This window comes from Pundamilia nyererei, unplaced genomic scaffold (assembly GCF_000239375.1).
Source record: "Pundamilia nyererei isolate P.nyererei 1_Seehausen unplaced genomic scaffold, PunNye1.0 scaffold00019, whole genome shotgun sequence".
Classification (NCBI taxonomy): domain Eukaryota; kingdom Metazoa; phylum Chordata; class Actinopteri; order Cichliformes; family Cichlidae; genus Pundamilia; species Pundamilia nyererei.
The window spans coordinates 2,387,903-2,407,071 of record NW_005187420.1 but is presented as its reverse complement, the minus strand read 5'-3'; the positions used below and the strand labels follow the sequence as shown (position 1 = coordinate 2,407,071).

Below are 19,169 nucleotides of genomic sequence, written 5' to 3'. Positions count from 1 at the left end.
TCATGGTTTTCCAAGCAGCAGCTGAAAGCAGCACTGTGATGCCTGCACCTCCTCCTCCTGTCCTCTGAGGCGTCACAATCCTGTTTTCCTCCGCGTTGGGACCAGCAGCAGCAGCAGCAGCAGCATCAGGCTCGCAGACTGAGACCCGGATCAGGAGAGTGGATGTCCCGGCTGTGCGCAGACCTGCTGCCGGATGCAAAGTCAGCTCAGAGTGTGATGCAGCTGTGTGATGGGAGGATCCGCCGGCCAGGATGGGCAACAAGCAGACAACCTTCACCGAGGAACAGCTGGAGGCGTATCAGGTGAGGGGGGGCAGGATGGAGGCGGACAGCTGGATGTCCTTCAGAGTGGCGTGAAAGGTGGAGAGGTGTCTGCCTTCATGGCTCAGCAGAACGCAGACCACATCAGATCTGCCTCCTGCTGCTGATTGGCTCTGCATCCTGCTGCACTGGATGATGATGATGATGGTGGTGGTAGTGGTGAAGATGCTGAGTGATGGTGAAAGCAGATCCTCCCTGAGGACTGGCCGCTCTGACTCACTTTCTTCGTCTCTCTGTTTGTTCCCAGGACTGCACCTTCTTCACCCGGAAGGAAATCCTGCGGTGAGTGTGGCGCACGGCGAAAGTCTGCTGGTCTTCTTTTCTTTTTGAATCTACACCTTCATCACTCACTGAGGGAGAGGAACGACTGCAGCTCGGCTATTTTTCCTGCTGTGTATTGTAGGCGCGATGTGTTTACACAATGGTTGTGATGATTGGCTTTACTGTACTGGGATCTACTAAACTCACACTGAACGCAGCGCGCTTGGAGTATATTTTAATAGCTGATTGACTCATTTTAACGAAGCACAAAAGGAAACACTTTATATGCTTCACACACCTGTCCTGCATGGTGATACGACCCTTCAAAGTTTACTCAAAATGCACTTTTTGAAGTTTTCTCCAATAAGTAATTAGAAACAGATCAAACATCCACTGATGGTATTTCTGTTCCTCTACATCAAAGTGGATGTTACTAATGCTCAGAAAAGGTTACAGGAAGAATTGTACAAAACAAAAACCACATTTTAGCTTCAGATTGTGACACTTGAGTGGGCTTAAAGTGGATTTGGGTTGCATGCTTTAAACAGAGCTTAAATGAGTTTTTCCGCACTGGAAAGATCTCGTGTAGTCATGACGTTGTGAAGAAACAAAAATGCTGGGAAAAAAATTTGTGCAAAATTTCCACCCACAGCTATGCACCTCCAGGACCTGCAGCTCCACCTGTTTTCATAGTATGAGGTGAAACTGTTCAGTAGACTGAAGTGAGATTAACTGAGCTGATTTCAAACATCAAAACTGGATTTTTTTAACTTATTTTAAGATGACTTGTAGGCTGATTCACCGTTCCTGTATTTCCTGTCACATGACCCAGAGTTAGACCTTCATATTAAACCTGCACAGTTTAGAAAAGTAATGATTAAACGTATCTAAAGGAAATCCCTGTGAGCCAAACACTCAAACTTCAGATTGCTCTGAATGCTTTGATTCCATCATTTGGTGCCAGTATAGCTTCTTGAAGGGGGTGACCTTCAAGAAACAGTCCCTGGGTGGGAAAAATAAAGGTCAAGACTGAAACTCTAGAGGTGGAAATGAGCAGATTGGAGTCGCTCAGACAAACACTTTACAGCTACAGACGGACAGCGTCGGCGTGTTTCAGATTCTCCTTCCTTGTTCCAGCAGCTTTTATCTTAAGGTTGCATCATTTTGTTAGGAAGGCTTTGATCACTGACTGATGGAAACTTGTTGCTTTTCTCTCATCAGTCTGAAATTTGGGATCCTGAATGTAAAGTGTTATTAAAGTGAATGTATTAGACTCCTGTGTAAACTGCTGACTTTGCTCTAATGTGCTGCAGGTTACACGCTCGATATCGTGAGCTGGCGCCACATTTAGTGCCGCTGGACTACACCAACAACCCCGACATCAAAGTCCCGATGACGCTCATCGTCACCATGCCTGAACTGAAGGTACAGTTTGTACAGGTCAAAATTCTGCTGGCTGATGCAAGACTTTAAAACAAATGTGTCTCACATCCCGGTTTTTGTTGGCCGTTATGTTCAACTGTGTGATGTTTTGCGTCTGTGCTGACAGGAAAACCCGTTTAGAGAGAGAATCGTGGAGACGTTCTCCGAGGACGGACAGGGGAACCTGAGCTTCAGCGACTTCATCGATATGTTTTCTGCCCTCTGCGAAGCTTCACCCAGAGAGCTCAAGACCATTTACGCCTTCAAGATATACGGTAACGTGCGCCTTCAGGTGGAGAAGCTCGGGTTGGGTCTGAGATGACACACCTGTGGCAGCAATGTGCCTCGGCGAGTACTCGCTTCAGAATAAGTGCTGTTTTCCTGATTTAACCAAAAGTAGCATGACTATATAAAAGATTATTTTAATTAATTATTTCAACTTCGTAAGTATATCATTAAGAGAAAATTATTAATTCCTGGAAAATGATTATTATAATTTCTGAAAATATTAAAAGAAAGTAAAATGTTAATATACACAAATCTCTCTTAAATGTAAATAAAATGGCCAAAAATATGTGAATAAAAGAATTATCATTCGAAATAATCAAAAAATTTAATAATTATTATTAGTCTAAACATTATTCTTCTAAATATTAATTAAATGTCACTAAATTAACATTAAATGTCTAAATAGATTTAAATGGTCTCAAAATAATATATGAAAAATCTAAATAAAGTCTAAAAAAATGTATAGTTTACAAAATGATTTCATTATTTGCAGTTATTACTGTTGATTACATGGAGATTATTCGTAGAACAAGTTCAGGTTTTCGTGGCAGCTCAGTACTGAGTCGTCTCGTTGGGGATCTGGTCCAGACTTTAACAGGGACAACTTCATCTGTAAGGAGGACCTGGAGAAGACCCTGAACAAGCTGACCAAAGGGGAGCTGACGCCCGAGGAGGTCACGCTGGTGTGTGACAAAGCCATCGAGGAGGCCGACCTCGACGGAGACAACAAGCTCTCATTCGCCGACTTTGAGAACATGATCTCCAAGGCTCCTGACTTTCTGAGGTACCGTCACCTCTTCGGTTATGTGTTCATTTTTTAAAGTAAGGCAGAGACGTGGCTGCTCCTCTCCCACAAACCTCCACAGTGACAGCGCAAAGTTAGAAAAGTATGTGATTGGTTTTTTAATTCTTAATTTCTGTGTTTGGAATCGGTCCAAAGTGTTTTTTGCTGCTCAGACTGTTGTCTGACTGTTTCTTATATTTCCCCTCCAGGCTGTCATGGGGTGCTGTTGCCAGCTCATCACAATAATGTCACATAACACATCAGCTCTGTGCTCTCTGCTCTTGAAGCAGCATTTTTTGGAGGAAAATATGCTTTAGGGTCAGTTTTCTTCTGTTCTGCTGGCAGTATCACTAAAACACGATGATCTGCAGGGTTATCAACAGTTTTCATCCATCCACCACAAAAGCACACACTATTTTAGCTTTTTAAATCACAGTCAGCTGTACAGACTGTGCTGCGGCTCAGTATGATCCTCCCACTAATGCAGCGGTGTCAAACTTACTAAATGAGTCTTACTGTGCGCTGGAAGATATTTGTAGCTCTTGTTTGATCTGCTGCTCAACACACATCAGTTGTTTCACGATTGAGGCTGAACTGAGGGGCTGCATGAAGGGACAGCATCAAATCAATGAGAAGCTTCACCGTGAAGCTGCCGGCGGGATGTCTCCTGAAAGGACAGAGGATGGTTGTGATCCAGGTCCTGATCCAGGTCCTGATCCAGGTCCTGATCCTGGCTGTGAGTGTTTCTCACTCAGGCTGCTGAGTCTTCTGCTGCTCTGCATAAAGCTGCAGAGATAAAACCCACGAGTTTTACTGCTGGCAATCCATCACAGTGTCCCACAGTGAGCACAGAGGAGGGGTGAAGGGAGAGACAAGGGGAAGAAGAGTAGAGTGAGGAGGAGGAGGGTGCATTTATCAAGTCATTGAGTTCAGTCATTAATTTGTCTATCACACTGGACCGCCGCTCAGAGATAATAGCTGGAAACTGGGCTCAAGGGTTGGTGTTACTATGGCAACAGAAGCAGTTAAACTGTAAAAAGAGAAAGCTGGAAAGCCATTATGTTTACTAGCTGGTACATCACCTCCCGCGTCACCCTGGTTACGGTCGGCCAGTTAATCTGACGTCACAAAGCCGAGCGGCTCGACTGTCATAAACGTCGGCGTGAACGCGCGTCTGCAAGGTGCGGCGTGCAGATAGCAGCATTTACGCTCGTCCAGTCATTTATGTCTGCTTACAACAGACTCTGCAGCACCTGCTGCGGACCCCCAACCGGCCGGCCCTCCCTGAGCCCGGTTCTGCTGGAGTTTTCTTCTTGTTAAAAGGGACTTTTTCCTTCCCGTTGTCACCAAGTACTTGCTCATAGGGGGTCGTCTAATTGTGGAAGTTTTCTCTGTAGCACTGTGGGGTATTTACCCGACATTGTAAAGTAGTTTGAGGCAGCTCAAAGTGAGCATGTTTTCCAGTCGCTCTGCCCTGGAGGTGAATCCTATGAAACATTACATGCAAAGATAATTGTCAGAGTTTTAATTTAAAGAGTAAAAACAGACTCCTGACAGCAACTGAGATGCACCATTACCATCCTGCAGTTGATACAACGAGGCTAAATTTCACAGTTTCATCCAGTTACAGCCTGAGAGGTTCAAACAGTTAATGATGATTCAGTCAGTCCTAGAAGTCACCCACATCTGCTTGTTTTGTGTCTTCAGCAATTTCCACATACGAATATGAGGCAGCTGAGATCCTGCAGAGGAAAGACGTCTCTCTTCGACCCCGATTCCACCTGAACCTCGGACCCAGCTCGACTCAGTGCCTGTCCTTTCTACTGCCGGCGGGGAGTCTTCTTTCCTGAAAGATCCTGAGACCTGGACTGTCTCGATCACGCAGTCATTCCAGAGGGGATACGTTACTGCATGAAGCCTCTCTCTGGGATGGATTTTGAACTCAGCTTAGACAGGGCTGACTTTCTTCTCCCCTGTGGACGTTTCCGATTTTCTGAGAAACATCTGTGAGGACGGCGCCGCAGTGGATACAGAACAGGGCTTTTCTGAATTTAGTGCTTTTCAGAAAGGCCTCATCCAAAACTGGATTCTTTTTAAAAGCACATCTTTAAAGGGCAAAACAGTGAGGAGCTATGCAATCTTTCTCCATAAAGTGCATGTTGTAAATTGCTTCTAGCTGGTGAATTTGTACATCTGGTTTAGTGAAGCATTCTGGTGCATAACGACAATCATAGTAAACTGTAGCTCAGTTGATGGAAGGGCTCTCTCTGTCATCTCACCTGTACTCCTGGCTTTGATAAAACTTTTTCCTGCCTCCTACTAACTTGATATGACAGCTTTCACTCTTTCAAGACAAAATATTTTATGGCTAGAATCAAATAAAAGGTTGTTCTGTCACTCGATGCTTCACGAGGCTTCTTGTCTGAGAAAACCGATCCAGGTTCAGGCGAGGGCGTGAGCTGTTCCTCATCCTGCAGCTAAACACATCAGGTCTTAACATTGGTTTGTACCATCAAGTGTCTAGAGGAAAAACAGGAGGAGGTCCAGGAATGCTGTTGGTCTGCAGCTTTGAAGGTCTGAAGGTTTGCTCTGCTACAGGAAGACACTTCAAAGCACCTTTCACTGTAAGCCTTTCTCTTAATGCACAATTTATATGAGAAATGATTTACAATACTGCATAGTTTCACCTAGTAGGACTCTCACTGGGCTGTTGGTTACAGGGAGCACTGTCATGCTGGGGGAGGAGGTGGAGGAGCTGCAGTTTGGATGGGCCGTTCAGTCGTTACACTTTTAGAGCCTGCAGATAACACGTTATCTCAAACTTATCACTTTGGATTTAAATACTCTGCTAATCCACCGAAAGATTCAAACCCCACAAAAATCATTTTATCACAAATCTATTTATAATATAACTTTCCTTCCAGTTCACCCAGCTCAAATGTCTTCAAAAGATTTTTCCCCTAAAATTCTGAACGAGGACTGCAGAAAAGCAGCCAAGAGGAATTACTGGCTGGAATCATTTGCATTATCTGTACCCAGTCATGTCTAACAATAGAGGAATGACTACTCCTGTTCTGACCTCTAGAGACGTGATCCAGTCTACAGATCAGTTAGCGTAGCTGCTAGTGGTCTCCTGTAAACTGTGGGGTCAGAGTCGGCTGTAGTGATTCAAGGAATAAGAAATGGATGTGTAAAGACGGAGCTTCAGACATCCGTCTGTACTAAGAGGCCTGGAATTACTGGGAAACTAGAAGGTACAAGATGAGTTCACCTCTCCTTCACAGTACAGTCAGCTGGCTGTGAGTTTGAACTCTGGGTGGTGTGAATAAGCTGACGCGCCTCCTCCTGCAGCTGCTGTTCAGTTCAGGCTGCAGAGGCACATCCGTCCTGATTATCATGAGCAGCCAACTGTAGTGAAGACACGGCGTTCCTGCTGCTGCAGCACAGCAGCCTTCATCTGCTGGATTACACAACCTCCACCAGGACACACCTGACATTTACAGGTACAGCACACTGCACGCAGGGCAGGATGAGCACCCCGCAAGGCCACCAGTCTGTAATGATCTATGCAGCATATGCTAATCTCAACCAGGATAACAAAAAGATTAAATGTCGATTTTTGCCAAACGAGGTTTCTCTCTCTGCAGTGATGGTGGAGAAACGTGAGGTTAGCATACTGAGTCAGAAGAGTCACAACAACAATAAACAGGAAGTCAGTAATGTTAGTGTGTCAGCAGGTGGAGCTGCAGTAGTAGCACTTTAGTAGCACTCTAATTTGAATCGTTGACCGATGCCCTCAGACTCAAACACTTAAAAAACAAAACATTAAAAAATCAAAGGAACATTTTTGTGGGTAAATTGTCATCATGTTTTTCAATACAACCTGCTGAGACAACATGAATTTATTTCTATTTTATAGCACAGTCCTGAGAAAAGGCACGTTTTAACAGGACTCTATGCAGTCATGTGTAAAACTAAGCAAACATACTGCTTCCATTGGAATTAAGATGCTGCTAATCAAATGCACTTAGCTGATCATCTATAAATTTGTGCAACTGTATAAAAGCAGAGGTTTTGACATTTTGCCGTTGTGCATTAACACAATCACAAAGGAGTGGACGTCTCAGCAAATTCACACCAAGGTCAGACAACTTAAGACTTCTTTGTTATCAGTGTGATTTTTTTTCCCCCTTTTGAAAAACCCGTGAAGGTGTGCCAGGACTGTGGGAGAACAGACGGAGAGCAGGTACCAGGACCTGAGAGCAAAGAACCATCTTGCTCTGAGGTCGCAGTTCTAATCACTGTACTCATCTGAAATCAAACCGAGTCTGTAAGTATACCTCAAAACTAACAGGACACGTGGATTATCACCAGTAAGGTGCTTTTGTTGTCCATGTGGTGTCTATGCTGGAGGTGAAGCAGGTAAAGTCTGCAGACTACACGCTGCCAGACTTTAAATAACCACAGAGGAGAGTGTGTGATATTAGATTGTTGTGTAACTGAAGCTGAGGAGCATCGACGTGTTGGCAGGATGAAACAGCAGCTGATGATCAGCAGATAGCAACAACATCGACCTGTTTTCACTGACAGAAACATGAGACCAGTGTTGATCTGAGGTCAGTAGAATTTTAGCAGGAGCTGCGCTTCACATCCAACTCACAATTCATCCACAGAACAATTCATCCACAGAACAATTCATCCAGCAGTGCTTCTAGTTTTTAGCAATCACGTGTGTGCAATCAGCAGTGAACACATGGAGTTGAATTCATCCTCAGAAAGTGACAAAAATAATTTGCAATAAAATAAAATACTCCACGGATCAACAACATAATAATATAAAGAAGAAGAAAAATGATGACTAACAGATACCTTCCACACCGTGCTGGCTGTGTTGTGCCGTTTATTGTTTGCAGGTAGTTGTTCTGCTGTGTTACACTGACACCTGGTGGCGAGTGGTGGATTTACTGACAAACGTTTCTGTACTGAAACAGTAAAACGATTAAATAAGCACTGACCGAACTATTAGTGACCGGTGTGGTCGCAAAACCATGTTCGTTCGTTTGTTTTGTCAGATTTTATCCACCGTGCTGATGGACCCGGGAACTAATACGTTTCACAGATGTATATACAACCTTTACGTCCAAAATCCGGGGGATGTGACGTCAGAGGCGATGCTAGATTTGAGGTTTTAACATGAAATCTATAGACGATTCGTATGTAAATAAACGGATCGTTGTACAGCGAAAAAAATCCTCCCAACAGCTTACAGGAATCATATCGGGGAGGTCATGTCTGTTCGACTTTTAAATAATGAAATTTCCGACGATGTAAGCACGTGGTTCCATGGTGTAATGGTTAGCACTCTGGACTCTGAATCCAGCGATCCGAGTTCAAATCTCGGTGGAACCTACCCTCATTTTTCTCCTGACACACAGGAATAAATCCATCAAGTATAAAAAATAAAATTGACTGAATAAAGTCACAGCAGTTAGTAGAAGCGCAGCCCTGTGCGCAACTGTCATAGGACCAGGTGACATTCATACCTCATATCTTTACTTTTTGATATGAAATACAAGAAATACATGCAGTGATTTATTGAAAAGAGCAAATATAAATGTAAATGCAGCAGTCCGGCTTCTATGACCATCTTTATTCTTCAACACAACCTTAACTCTGTTAAGCATTAAAAAAAAATCTTATTCAGGAATAGATTTACAGGCTTGTTGAATCCCGCACTGCTTCGATAATGTTGAGCTTCAGGCTCTGGGGAGGCTAATCCATGACTGATAATGTTCCATTGTCTGTTTTTATCTCCAAGAATGCTTTTACTGCACTGGCACTGTGTTTGGAGTCCTTGTCCCAAACACTGAAAAATGGTTAAAAAAAGAAGTTGTTTTCTGTCAGGTTTTTCCAGATGATGTTGCATGGTGGATCATCTGAGAAGCTCCTTCAGTCCTAAAAGCAATTGGTGGAGAGTCCCAGATTTTAAGCCCTATGGGAGTGTCTCCAAGAGGATCATGGACCCCCACTGTTCCTCTGTCTAATCACCCAAGTGAAAATGGGTGTCGGTCACAATCAGGCAAGGTTTCAGGTGAACCCATTGTGAAACCTAGTCCCACCCTGCCGTGTGATTTACTGAGGTCAAAAGGCCCAGGTTGTGAGTGGGTGATAAGGCGTCTGTGAAGTGAGAACCATTTCAGGTGATTACATCATGGAGCTCATTGAGAAAAGGCCAAGGGTTTGCAGCGCTGTCAACAAAGCTAAGGGTGGTTCAGGAATCTAAAAGACTTATTTAGAGTTATTTATCAGTTTTTTCTTTGCTACATAATTCTTGCTTCATATATTTGATATCTTCAGTATGTATCTACAATGTAGAAAGCAATAAAAATAAACACAAAAATAAACAAAATGAGAAGGTTTGTCCAAACTGTTGACGGGTCTGGCTCCTTGGAAGCAAAAGATAAAGAAGTGAAGTGTGGCTCAAGAGTTTTACACAGTACTTCACTTCTTTAACTTTTAAGATCAGGTGATTAGCTTGAGTAATCACATACATTTCATCGTCATGCACAAAGACAAATGTAAGAGAATGTGCACAGAAACAAAGCAGGGATGTTTGATGTTCCACATGTCTCTCGTGGTTAACGGCTCATTATCTTAAACATTGTAAATGAGAAGCAGTGATGTCTCAAGCTGCTGTCTCCTTATTTGCCCCTTAAACTGAACATGACCCCTCACTTTGTATAGTGGTGAGGATTCGGGCCACCAGTCAGACGTTTGGAGGTCCAGATTGAGCCAGACTGTGGGTGATCCTCTCTGTTTATCAGATCATAGATTTAAAGTCTTAGTTCCTCATTAAAACGCCTAATGTCCTCATTAAATCGCCTTCATTAGTGGAAACAAAGCAGGAATGACACAGAGGGTTGCAGTCCTGGCAGAATGGATGGACAAGGTCAACCTGACCTGAACACGACCTTGATGTTACCTCATCGGTGATTTATGCAGGAGTTCATGCTCCGGATTTATCAGCAGGAAATCAGTTCTAACTGGACAAACCGTCCGCTCTCAGCAGTCTGTCAGCAGTCTAAGAGCTGAAGCGAAATCACCTTATCAGCCTAGAGGAGAGAAAGGCCCATTTAATAGAGCTGCAGGTCAGACTGAGGAGGTCATAATGAGCTTACAAAAGAGCCGTTTGACAAAAATAAATAAAAAGAGTGCACAGTGCAGAGCATATGGTTTCCCTGGTATGCAAAAGGAGACGGTTTAATGTGTGCAGTGTAAAAGCTAAAAAAAATGTAACGTAAGGGATGAATATCAGAAGTACAAAGTGAAATGTGGCTACAGCTTCGAGGGACAAAGCTTTGAGACTCACACACCTGAGCCCGACTCCTTCTTCTTCTGTTGTTCACAAGAAACCAAAAATCTAGACATTGCTCATTCTCACTTCATGTGTTTGAACATGTGTGCTGCTCTTACAGTCTGGGCTCTGCTGGCTTCGGTGCTTCCAGCAGATCATAAATCTGCAGCAGTGATTCTTTGCAAAAAACCTGGATTTGGATCATCACCGATGTGTTGGACCGGGCTGAGGTGTTAACACGGCGCAGAAAAGTTCGACAAATATTACTGTCAGCGCCGTCAAACACGTACCAGGGTTCGTTTGATGTCACGGTAGATCTTTCACCATGGATGAAAAAAAATTAGGAGGTTGTGTAAAATGTTAATAATGACAGAATTCAGCTGTTTACAAATCCTTTACATCTAATTTTTATGTGCGTAAGGACCTTTACCCTGCTGACTCTGGAAAAGTACTGTTTTAATTCTTTTAGACCTGAGTGCAGCACTGTTGATCACACAATCCTATGAAACCGTTTGAAGACGTGCGTCGGCATCCAAGGTTCTGCTCTAAAATGGTTTGCCTCTTACTTAGAGAGCAGAACTCCTTGATGCAGGGCAACAAAACTCTTCCCCTGCTACACTTACTTGTGGAATACCTCAGGGCTCTATTCTGGGCCCCGTCTTATTCTCCTTATACATGCTCCCATTAGGCTCTATTTTTCAGAAACACCAAATTTCCTATCACTCTTATGCAGATGATACACAGTTCTACCTCTGTCTAAAACCATGTGCTGATAGCACATTGCAGAAAGGTTCAGATTTTCTTAACAATTTTAATTGCTGGATGTCTTTGAACTTTCTCAAACTAAACCATGACAAACTTGACATTATCATTTTTAGCGACTAAGACTGTTAGTCTCATAAGAAATGACTTGGGCCCATTATCAGCTATTGTACATCCCCATGTACATCTGAGGACTTTTGGTGTTGTTGAGTTTCCTGCACTCCTTCTTTTTAGGAATGTATCAGACTGTTGATTTGAACACTCCTACATTTTTTTGCTATCTCTCTGATAGCTTTATTTAGGTTTGTCAGCCTAATGATGGCCTCCTACACGTGCATCACTGATATGAAGTTCAACTTGAAATAAACTCTAGATATTTATCTCCTTAATTTGTCATGAAATAATGAGTGAACAGACCTCACCTGGCCATGAACCTGCCTGTCAGCCAGTTGTCCAATTAATTTTGAGGCTTTAAAATGAGAGACAACAGTTCATGCAATACTTTTGTCAAACTCTTGAGTTGAAGCTAAAAGTCTGCACTTCAGTCAGGTCTACTGGTAGTGTACAGAGTGAAAACCACAACAAGTCACTCTAAGTTGCACTTTTTATATACAGCGGTCCCTCGTTTATCGTGGGTGTTACCTTCTAAAAATAACCCGCGATAGGTGAGGTAGGGAACTTTATTTTTTTTACAATTATTATAGATGTTTTAAGGTTGTAAAACCCCTCTCTACACACTTTATACACTTTTCTTAGACAGGCATCGACATTTCCACACTTTTCTTTCTTGTTTAAACTCTCAAAGATCAAACCTTCGTAGAAAAACCCTGTTTTCAGGTCCAGAACATGGGAATAGATCAGCTGCAAGAGAATTCAACATCAATGAATCAATGGGGCGACCGTGGCTCAGGGGGTTGGGAAGCGTATCTGTACCCGGAAGGTCGCCGGTTCGATCCCCGAGCTCTCTGTCCTGGTCGTTGTGTCCTTGGGCAAGACACTTCACCCTGCCGCCTACTGGTGTTGGTCAGATGGTGCGATATGGCAGCCTGGCTTCTGTCAGTCTGCCCCAGGGCAGCTGTGGCTACAACTGTAGCTGCCTCCACCAGTGTGTGAATGTGAGAGTGAATGAATAGTGGCATTGTAAAGCGCTTTGGGTGCCTTGAAATGCGCTATATAAATCCAATCCATTATTATTAATGGTATGGAAGTAGAGGAAGTTAAGTTTGAATTATCTGACAGTTTTGTTTCGCTTAATGTGCCTTATAATCCTTTGACGTCGACACCGTTGTGTTTGTTGTCTTCTGCTGGCAAAGATTTATGTAAATTTGACAAGCTGAACGCATTCTGTACTGTACAGGAGACACGGCACGAGATTGATTGAAAATGGTCTACAGCCAATCAGGACGCATAGCACAATGCGCTGTAAAAAAAACAACAACTCCCAAAACTAACCAAAAAAACAGAGAAAATTGCACCGTCGTGATATAGGGAGGGACCACTGTGTACTGTTCTAGAGGAGATATCTTCATATTTCTACACAAATTCACAAATCGCCGCAAAGGTAGAAGTCTGAAAAGCCAACTTTATTTCTATTACAGAATCAACCAAGTGAACGTTTTACATCATGTTTTTTTTTTTTTTTTAGTTTTCTTAAATTTTTTTTATAAAAAGAAACAAAGTCACAATTTGAATGGTGATAAAAGAAAAGATGCCATAAATAGTTTGATTCGAAATGGGCTGAGAAACAAAACAAACACACAAATAGACAGAACAAAAAACACAAAATGAAAAAACTTGGGGATGTTTTTGGAGGTGAGTCTGATGAGAGACAGGCTGTTTCCAACCACAGAAACACAACACCCTGAACATGTGCACAAAAGTTTGTTTTTCAGCTATGTAGTGTCTGCATGACTCATAGCAACACCCCAGCATATAATACCATATCTGCTCTGTACATGTGTTGTATAAAGTTTTGAGGTTTGAATTGTTGCATTTACAACAGCAGAAAAAAACTGCTACATGATTTATTGATCCATGTTTATACATTTAATCAAAGAGACAATGACGACACAGGGTGAAGAAACAAAGATCCTGAAGATGAAGTCAGCATTTAGTGAGAGAAACCAGCAGGCTGTCCTGCGAGAAAACAGCATGTTTCTTTCTAGTTTCCATGAGAATAACAGAAACGTGTCTGTGGCTCACTGTCAAGAACCAAAATGTAGCTGGATCATCTGGATTTCAGAGGCTAAAAAGATCAAAATTAAGTTTAAGCTCAACTATCTACATTCATCACCAGAGTTAGTTGTGCTTTTATTTCGAAGGCGAAATGCAAACAGGAAGTCTGATAACCACGTTTGGCGTTGATGAGCAAACTTCTCAAGCCAAAATCAGATAATAAAGTCACTGTGTTTTGGTTTTGCATATAAAATGAAACCAAAATATGTCAAACTGAAAGCGTGATTTTGTTTTGAAATTATTTTGCCTCAATTTGCTTCCTGCAGAAAATACCCGGACCCCAGAGATCACAAGTGTAAGTAAAGTCTTTAAATACCTGAAGAAGAATATGTTTCTCTCTGATGCAGGTGGATGGACGCAGCACTGCAGCAGCTCATTTCACTGTTTGTTCCCTTTTTACTCCTTTTTTTCTTTTGTTTTTTCACAGAAGGCCAAAGATTTTAGCAAAAATTTGACAAAAGTTTCATTCAGTATTTCTACACACTGTTATTTAATGCAAAAATCCCAAATGATTCCTGACTGTGCCATGACTAACGATTCATGTATGTAATGAATTTACTGTGACGCAGTTCTTTGTGCCTCACTAAAAAGTGTTTATGACTTAGAGACGATGGAACATCAGGAACCATAAATGAGGGCCTGCAAATAATGAAATCTGCTTCTAATAAGGGCCTCTGACTTGTTGTCAGTTGACTCTGTTGAGCAAAGACACAGTATTCAGCAGGTGTGTTCTCATTCTACCAGTTTCTGTACTGAATATAAACGTGGAGCTGGCCGGACGAGATTTGAGTTACAGATCTGAGGTTTCCCTTAGATTTTTAACTTTGACTTTGTAACTTGCTGCTTTAAGATGCTCACAGGTGGCTTGACTCAGCTGTGATGTTGCTCTGGCCCGGACACAAATGTCAGATTTGGCTCTTTTTTTTGTGCGTTCATTTTGGCTGAACATCAGGTTCAGGTAGCAGCATCAGTCGAATCAGTGTGGGGCCAGACCTGACATCCGGAGATGGACCAGACCAGTGTTTGATTTGTTAAACTCCAGAGCGATAGTCAGTAAAAGCTCCTTTAGACAGCAAGAAAACTGTTGTTGCTGGGGTTTTGAGAATTTATAATAATCTGCAGTCTTTGAATCAGGCATATAATTTGATTCAACACGGGACGAGTCGTGCTGAGTCAGTAGATTTTATGTCATCTTTCTTAGTCTCAATCTAAGAATCACACTGACTGTTGATGGGTTGATGGAAAATTAACTTTTATTATGATTATGAAGCTAAATAATTTAATATGATGTAGGTGATAAAAATTGATATCTTTCTGCAAACGATATTTTTGTATGGCTGTGCTGGTGTTGGTTTAATGAGCTGCTGTAGTGTTTGCTTCCACCTGCAAAGCTGCTTTCTATGTGATAAAGGCACATGACATCAGTGTGATCCTTCCGGTGTTTATACAGTACAGCTGACAGAGGTGAAGGTGTCCCGTGATCGGCCTGTGGTTGCATCTGCCAAACCCCACCCCCTGACCTCCCCATGCAGGCCAGACATTACAGAGACAAACAGAAACCATTTTGGTGCATCTCAATGTTCCCTTCAACATTTTAAAAAACATAAAACGACAGCTCTACGAGTGTGTTACAGAAGTGGTCCTCTATCTGCAGGATAATACCCTCTGTGTTGACTGTCTCACATCTGCTGTAGCTTCTCCTCATTGTTGTTGTTATGAAGGCTGAGGTTCAGATCAAAGGCTGACTGCTTCCTCAGAGCGCGCGGGATCACATTCTTCTTCAAAAACCTTTTCTTCAGAAAGTTGTTGCTCATGCTGTAAGGAAAGTAGCTGTGGAGGAAGTACATGAGGCTCAAGCCAGAGCCTGCAAAGTAACGCGGCTGAGGCTGCGGAGCCAGCAGCGCCTGCACGATGGTGTCAACAACAGGCTGGAGGTTGGTGGTGGTGTGTTTGGCAAAGGTCTGGAACAGATCCTTGGTCTCGGTCACGTACTCCTCACCGTAGTCCTCAAGCAACGCCGGGGACAGATTCTGCAGCAGATGCTTGTGCTGTTTCTCCCAGTAGGCGGAGTTACTGGACTGAGCTGCAGACAGAAGAGGGCAGTGTTACCATAGCAACATCAATGACACCAAACCCCAATATTGCTTGCTTTTTAACTTCGACATTTAAAGTGAAAATCCATTTTAGGCCTTCGGTGTGTAGTTTTTTAGGTTTAGAATCAGCATCTCTGCTTCACATGCAGGTTTAATTTCAACTAAAGGGACGGCTGTAGCTGCCTGCACAGAATCAGCAGCTTTTGACACTTCACTGCCTCAGTGTGAGCCTTGACTCAGCTGCGGACTGGCTGTTTAACTGTTGAACATGGTGTCCGCAGGTCTTGGAAAGTTCAAGTTGAAGAGTGGGATAAGAAGCTTAAATGCAAACCTGTTTCTTCAGGATTAAAGAGTAAACAGATGGAAAGTGAGCCAGCTCGGTGTTTACATCCCTGTCATCACCACAGCCGGCGTGACGGGAACTCCTCCCTGTGGTTCTTTTGCTGTCCTACGTTTTCCTGTTTGAAGCTGCTGTTTGCTTTTATTGTTTTTGTGAGGACCCAGGAGGACTAGAATAGTTTTGGTCACACTGCAGTGGTAAACATTACACCCTGTTTTTATTACAGCTGAGTGCAAGTGGACTTTTAAAAGCTTTTTTCACTGTTTAAAGATTTTCTTTTACCTTCAGACCAATAAGAAACACATTTCACTCTAATGTGTGATAATAAAGTGTACAAAAGTAATTTAGAGTTTAGGGTTAAAGCTGATCCCATCACTGCCTGGCAAACACTGCTAAGCTATTAACGAGGGGTTTTCCTGGAGGAGACTAACTTTCTTTTACTGCAGTCTTCACTGGTTTGTAAAGGCCTTTGAGACAGCTAATCACACTGTTTTTCAAATCATATAAATAATGAAAAAATAATCAGCGTTTGTGTGGTTTAGATCAATATTAACAGTCCTACTAGCAGCATTTAAGTATTTAATTTTTATTTTCCAAAACGCACTTTCTATGCTGATGATTATGCACAAGTTGCAACTTGCTTTTTGCTACTGCCAAACAATTTATTTAAGATTTGTCAATTTCTTATAGAAGCATAGGAAGAAAATGAGATATTTCATGCTTTTTAAATGTTTATGAAAAAATGATAAATAGCTTTGACATAACATTGAATTAGATCCCTTTACAAAGTCATTAAGACTGCTAAAGATTAGAAAGCGTAATTTAATTGCATGGAGCAATGCGTCTATTGGTTGATGCTCAGGTGTTTATTTTCTCCCAGTTTCTGCAATTTTGCATCTCAGGTTACAACAGACTCTGAGTCAGAAGAGAATAATGCACTGATAGTATAATATACTCTATTGCACAGTCAGAACTTTTAATACTTCAGGGACTTTTTATTGTCAGTACTTTAATGCGTTACTGCTAATTTTCCTAAAGTAAATTATGCAAGTACTTACTCCATCACTGGCCCGTGATTGTGAGTTAGATATTGTCTCTACATTTCAACATAATCAGGTTGTTGAGTTGTTATGTTGATCTGTCTCCTGAGCACAGCAACTGCAGGACAAAGTGAATTACTGAGGCATGCTCCCTCCCTCCCTCTAATCATATCCATCCATCCCCGAAGAGTTTCGAAATCCCAAGTCAGCACTGAGTGTGTGCGTGTGTGAAAACAGATGGTCCATCACACATGTGTTTCTCATCACGAGCGTACTTTCCTCAGCAGGAGGGCTGTCATTGTGTTTGACATGAGGCCAAACCACAGTGTACAACTCCTGCAGGATGAGGAGTGCAGTTTATTCCCGATGGATCCGAATTCATAAAAATCTTAAGCTTATTTCTACATCTCACCTCAGCGCTTATAGCGAGCCCTTCGTCACAACTTGTCATCTTCTCTGGAAGGTTTGGCAGCCAAACAAATGTTTTCATATTCCACTCATCACTTTTACTTTTTGAACCAGAATGTGGAACAGTTTTTAAAATTTTTTTACTTTAGTTTTTTACAGATTTCTTGGTCTGTCAATATTACAGAAAATTATTTGATAAGAATATGAAGTGATGTGAATAGCACGAGTTGGTTTTGAAAACAGTGAATAAATCTAATTCTCTGGTTGGTACCATTAAATGAAGCTATTAAAAATACTACAGTTTAACTTAAAAAGTGTCAAATAAAGTTTCTTTTAGTTTCCCGTGTCTAGTTTTATAATGCAGTAACAACAGATTTATTTCGTTTGATTAAAGCTTCTAACTGGAAAATGAAAATATTGGATGACCGTTGATTGAGCCTTGTGGAACTCCTACATCTTATCACATTTCATATAAAAATAACAATTTGTTTCCGTTGACTATTGTGCCTTAGTAGGTCCGAATACCAGCATGACATAAATCATTCATGCAGGTTTTCAATTGACTGAATGCAGCCAATGACCCAGCTACTCTGTTTGACCTCAAATCTCTGCTCATTCCTCTGTAAACTGTGGTGAGTTGAGGTGTCCAGGGTTTGGTACTGGTACCTGTCCTGTATGAGGATGGCAGGATGGTGGACACTTGGACTCCCCAGGGCTCCAACTCGTGTCTCAGAGTCTCAGTGATGAGGTTCAGAGCTGCTTTAGATGCTCCATATGCTGCCAGGCAGGGAAATGGCTGGTCACCTAAAAGCACGGGTAAAGCGTCAGCATGACCTCTTTCATGTAGTAAGATAAAGGCTAGATACTCTACAAAAGAATTGGTCATTTTCTTCTTTGTTTGTTCTGCTGCTGTGCAGCTGCCTTCACCCACAGAACCAGACCAAATGAGCCCTAAAGTGCTTTCTTTCCTTCCTGTTTTTTAAATCTTCACTTGAACTAACTTATGCAGGTTAATTTGTCAGAGTATTCATCCACTGGTGCGCAACGCCTGCACTTACTCAGGTACTAATTCAGAAAACCCTCCAGCCTTTCTCACAACAGTGCTCATAAGACATAATAAACAAACCTTCAAAGTAACTTGTGATTCAAGTTACAGATCTACCAGATGAAAAAATGAAAAAGGTGGGTCTTGCTTCTGAGTTGTGGTCAAAGAACCACATCAGTTCACTTTGCTGGATCCAACTGGACTAAAAATTTGACATAAAAAACTAAACTAAGAAAATGTAACTAGTGGAATTTTTATTAAACTGAATCAACAAAATGCAAAAAGTTGATCAGGGAAGAAATTCTTAAATAAATTTGTACCTATGGTCAAAATTAACTATAACATTTCTTCCCTATGCACAGTAGCCAAATTAGCTTTGTTATAACAGCATATATTAGTCTCATTAAGTCCACTCTTGGATATCCTGGTTATTCATTTCTGTGTTAGATGTAACAATGTGAGTCTAAGAAAGAGGACGACATTTATCTTGTGCAGATGTGTTTAGTGTTTTTAGGGCCCAGAGCATGAACTGTTCCCTTTCCACCTCACCACATACAGAGAAAATGTTAAACTCTGTCTTACAGTCTAACCAACAGCAGATGTCAGTGGAAGCTGCTGAGCTCATTAACTGCACCTGGGGATGAACCTTTCTGATTGATTTGGTTGCACTGTGGTGTTTTGGCATGATGACAGAGTCGAGTTGGACAAACGGCCGGCAGCAGCGCTGTTTGTTTGCTTTGGCTGTTTGAAGGCAACAGTTTAAGTGTGGCTCACTCACTTTGGAGCACTCACGTAAGATTTATCACAGCATCTTTGT

The 19,169-nt window shown here is 42.0% G+C and overlaps 2 protein-coding genes and 1 non-coding gene across 4 annotated transcripts in view; 2 read left to right on the top strand and 1 right to left on the bottom strand.

The window, feature by feature from the left end:
• Positions 1 to 23: 23 nt before the first annotated feature.
• On the top strand, positions 24 to 5,466 carry LOC102205118 (calcium and integrin-binding family member 2-like). Of its 2 annotated transcripts, XM_005726339.1 has the most exons (6): positions 24 to 302; positions 568 to 602; positions 1,895 to 2,006; positions 2,131 to 2,278; positions 2,880 to 3,075; positions 4,783 to 5,466. In XM_005726339.1, exons 1-6 carry the CDS (start codon positions 252 to 254, stop codon positions 4,802 to 4,804), a joined length of 564 nt encoding a protein of 187 aa, XP_005726396.1. In that variant the 5' UTR covers positions 24 to 251; the 3' UTR covers positions 4,805 to 5,466. The 2 variants fall into 2 exon arrangements, with proteins under 2 accessions (XP_005726396.1, XP_005726395.1); XM_005726338.1 differs by lacking the exon at positions 4,783 to 5,466 and having other exon boundaries at positions 2,880 to 4,360.
• A 2,946-nt stretch (positions 5,467 to 8,412) lies between these two features.
• On the top strand, positions 8,413 to 8,484 carry trnaq-cug (transfer RNA glutamine (anticodon CUG)). The gene has a single exon. It is a non-coding gene; the product is annotated as a tRNA-Gln (tRNA).
• Positions 8,485 to 12,753: 4,269 nt separating this feature from the next.
• Positions 12,754 to 19,169, bottom strand: part of hsd11b2 (hydroxysteroid (11-beta) dehydrogenase 2) — a 19,627-nt gene continuing 13,211 nt past the window's right edge. The window contains exons 4-5 of the mRNA XM_005726337.1: positions 17,974 to 18,111; positions 12,754 to 15,509 (exon numbers count right to left, since the gene is read on the bottom strand). Coding sequence (XP_005726394.1) covers positions 15,106 to 15,509; positions 17,974 to 18,111 — 542 coding nt within the window. The 3' untranslated portion in view covers positions 12,754 to 15,105. The remainder of the gene's footprint in view (positions 15,510 to 17,973; positions 18,112 to 19,169) is intronic.